The sequence below is a fragment of the Metarhizium brunneum genome, chromosome 2 (assembly GCF_013426205.1).
Source record: "Metarhizium brunneum chromosome 2, complete sequence".
NCBI lineage: Eukaryota > Fungi > Ascomycota > Sordariomycetes > Hypocreales > Clavicipitaceae > Metarhizium > Metarhizium brunneum.
Genome location: NC_089423.1, coordinates 6,165,706 through 6,169,662, shown reverse-complemented (window position 1 = coordinate 6,169,662; position 3,957 = coordinate 6,165,706). Strand labels below are relative to the sequence as shown.

Sequence of the window (3,957 nt, the reverse complement as noted above, 5' to 3'; positions counted from 1 at the left end):
AGGAACCATGCTCAACGCAGCTCCATTGCCCGTTTGGTGCATGAAGAAAATGCAAGGGAGTGATGTGATGCTTGTATGCACTACATTCTCGTCGTTGAATTTATATTTTGAAAGTCTCGGTTCAGTGATTTCTGATGCTCAACTTGTGCCGTGACATTTGGACTGCTAATCTCACCGCAGAGTGCATGTAGAAGACTGTGATAGGTCTCAAAAATTAGCAACAAGGACAAATGCTGCTTACAATCTCCACCTTGTGTATCCTTCTCTTGCTCTACGCGCCTGTAATTCGTGACTTGAAAAAAAGGGGCTGGTCCTCTTGTGTCACGTAAAGGCCAAGCCGTAGAAAGACGGCCACCCCCCCATGGAACTCACATCTGACGAAAACGCCGTCATCAAAAAGATGAGAAATCATTGTCACAATTGCTGCAAGGAAACAAATTCAGAGGGCGACAGACATGCTGAAACAGCTGAAATGCTACCCTCGCTGCTGCGGGACGTGCACGCCAGGCTGATTCTCTGAATGTGATATATCCTTCCTTGACAGACAGATGACATTCATCTCTGCAAAGAAACAAAATTCGGATTGTCCCATTCCGGAATATCTGCGAGAGTTTTTGTATGGGATTTTAGGTACTCCGTACTGTACTCCGTACAAGAACAATACGCGGCAGAGCCCCCTTTTCATAGATGGTGTACTCCGTATCAAGTCTGAGGATTCCGCCCACCGTCGCGATGGAGGTTGGGTATTGGAAAGCATAAGTGAGTGGCCAATGAATGATGGATTCCCGTCTGACCTCGGTAGTAATCCAACACAGGTTCGCAACAGAGCAGTGGAGGGTGCGATTCCCGCGCACTCACTGCGCAACTCGGGAGCCATGTACCTTTCTCGCAGCGAGACGGCCCATCCCATGTGAGCTTGCTTCTCTGTCGCATCGACCCTGTTTATATCATTTGAACCACCAGTCTGACCCATCAAAAAATATGACAACTTGCTTCGCATCGCGTGAACTGCATTCCAGCATCAAATAGGGGCCAAGGGCAGTGCTGCGGCCATCACAACTCGAGTACGGAGTACATACCCGAGGTATTCACAAGCTGTCGGCCTACAACTAGCCCGCCTGGTGTTGATGTACGAAAATTGACAAAGTAAAGGCTGACTCAAGGGATTCGGCGTGAAACAATGACTTCTATTTTCTCTAGTAATCGAAAGATGAGCTCGCTGAAGAGCGCTCCTACACTCCGCGACCACGAACCGCCACTCATTGCCGAATTTTGACATGGAAAACGTATTAGCCTCATGTGTAAAGACATCAGGCTGATTCTAGTAGTCTATAGGGGGCCAATTGGTGGAATGCCCGATTTGTGCAAGTATTTCAGGGGGAGGGCCAAAGTGACCAAACGCATCCTACGAGCCTGTGACGACGCCGACATGACAAACTCGACAACATGGGGAAACGTCCGATTTAGCGAATGAGACTCTCATCAACTTCCTGCTCGTCATCATAAATGAGAAATGCAGCAGATCCCACCGAGTACTTGGGAGTTGAGTAGGTCGGCGAGGGATGCAGGGCGTAAATCCGAGTTTGAATTTTATCATTGTATGCCGTCTGCCAAGGAAGTAACATTTCTGGAGGAACGTGCCATCCATGCCGCGTACTTCGTAGCCAGAGCCGGATCAAATGGCGGCAAGTCGTTTCGTCGTCGTCGTACGCTTCCCGGCGGTGGAGGAGAGCCCAGTTGTTCAGGAACAAAAGATCGCCACGCTCGAGATCAAGCTCCAGCTCCGTGGACCGGGCAGCTTCTTCCAGTTTCTGGAGGGCATATCTCTGGTCCTGGGTCAGTACAGGGATGGATGATCCACTGGATGCCGGATGGGGACCAAATCTATTGGGGTCCATGCTGGTCATCAACCGGTCATGGTGCCATTTCATGACTGGTGCCAAGTAGTGTTGAGCATGACGCCCAGAACTGAGCGGCCTTAGCTTCTGTCATGTACATGTGTTCGGACGAGAGCAGGAGTTGGTGCCTACCATTGGACCGGCCAGTTTGGCTCGAACAGCGTCCGCACAACGGCGGGTTCCACGGTGATCAGCTGGTTGAAGATGCTCGCCGCTGAACTGACAAAGGTAGAGCCCCTGCTGTGGGCGCAGTGACGCACTTGGAGTGCGAGAATATCGCATCCCATATCGTTGTGGAACGGCTTCAGGGCAGCTTGTCAGTACGATGCTGAGAGAGGCGGGTTGACATCTTGAGACTCAACCTACCAAAGCCGCATTGGAATGAATGCCGTGCCTCTTCTCCAAGGGTACGTCCCACATTTTGGAGCTCGTGATATGTCCTAGCAGAGTATAGAGTTACTACAGTACCTTTCTTGATGTAATATCACTCGCATTGTCATACTGAGAACATTGCCCTCTCGGTCTTGAATGCCTCGCTGGTCCGCAATGTAGCTCGCAATGCCGAGATATATGACGATACTGTCCTCCACTGTGTAGTGAGACATGTCTATCCCTTTGATAACGAAGAACCCGAGCCCGTCATGAAGGATTTTGGAACATTTTTCGAGCCTTTCCGTGAGATTGGGTAACGGAAAGTTTGCCTTGGACACTTCATCCCCATCGAGACAGAGAGCTATTTTTTTTATTGGTTAGTCTCACGGCCGTATTGACAGATGCGTGCTCTTACGTCTCACCTTTAAACGCCTCCAGAGCCTGTTCAACCTCGGCAATATCCTCACTGGTTAGGCAGAGAGCGTACAAGCTGTTGTTGTGATGATAGTCTTGTCCTGACCAAATGAGTTGCCCAGACAACGTCGTTGGAATGCGGACCGCAGAATTTCCACCCAATGACCTTGTGGAAACGCGTGTTTCTTTCGATCTGCCGGTGCTATTTTCAGTTGGATCCCCGGCGTTGATTGGTTGTGTAACAGACTTGGTGAAAGTGCCGAGGGCCATGTTTTACTTGCATACGGAGTACGAGGTATGCTCAATAGCAAAATCAAAGTATGAAGACTACAGTTTGGATTTGTTAAAGACACTCAAAGGTACCAAAAGAAGCGAGCCATCGAAACTTCTCAGCAAGTGTGGGTTGTTGACCCATAATGTACTCGGCGTTGATCCCTGAATAACTCATTCCATGTTCGATTCCACTTGAGAACATTCACACAGCCAGATTCCAAGATATAAACAGTTATGAACGCCAGGAGCAGTACGGAGTATTCGTCCTCTGCATTGTCCCGTGAATACATCATGTTGGAGTCATAAGTGACCCCTGGTTCTGATTACTCTTCTTCTGCAAGGTCCTGTTAAAGAAAACGACTGAATCACGGGCCCGATGCAACTGCACACCGGACGCAATGCCTTACAGGACACCAATGGGCCCGGCGTCTTCCAAGGACAAATCCGTTTCATTGGTATGAGAACACCGTAGCCTGCCATATGGCACTAGACATTCCGGCGAGATCGGGGGCCAGCATCTACTAGGGCTCTTGCGATTTAACGACTCGGTAGCCGAGCTTGCTACTATTGAATACTTATGACTCGTGAGTCGTGAGGCACCAAGGGGGAAATAAAAGCGTCGGATTAATCACTCACAAACTACCAGAATAGGGTTCCCTTCCGCTTTAGGTTTATCAGTAGCTTAAAAGTGGTAGCGTATTAAAAAGTTTCAGGTTTCGAACAAGGTTCTGCGACTGCCATATATAACATCATGGCATCGAAAAAGCGCCACACACCCTGCAGAAGGGTCCGATATCCTGGTGCTTTCGATACAGGGCCCAAGTCTGGCCACTCCTCTTGGCTTGGGCGAGGACCCAAAATGTGACTGGGAAGCTAGAATATCAGCTAAAGACTTTCAAATATGCATGCAACGGCTTCGAGCGTGCCTGTGCGAGAAGCATGGCCCATTAAACAACAAGCATATCGATACATACAAGAAATCAGTGATGACAAACGGCCC

General features: G+C 49.3%; 1 protein-coding gene across 1 annotated transcript; it reads right to left on the bottom strand.

The window, feature by feature from the left end:
- Positions 1 to 1,463: 1,463 nt before the first annotated feature.
- On the bottom strand, positions 1,464 to 2,954 carry SAT17_1 (Taurine hydroxylase-like protein SAT17; the record flags this gene model as incomplete). The annotated part of the gene is made up of 5 exons (XM_014689457.1): positions 1,464 to 1,968; positions 2,031 to 2,200; positions 2,265 to 2,338; positions 2,401 to 2,631; positions 2,693 to 2,954. The coding sequence occupies 5 exons, from the start codon at positions 2,952 to 2,954 to the stop codon at positions 1,464 to 1,466; spliced, it is 1,242 nt and encodes a 413-aa protein (XP_014544943.1).
- Between the last annotated feature and the right edge of the window lie 1,003 nt (positions 2,955 to 3,957).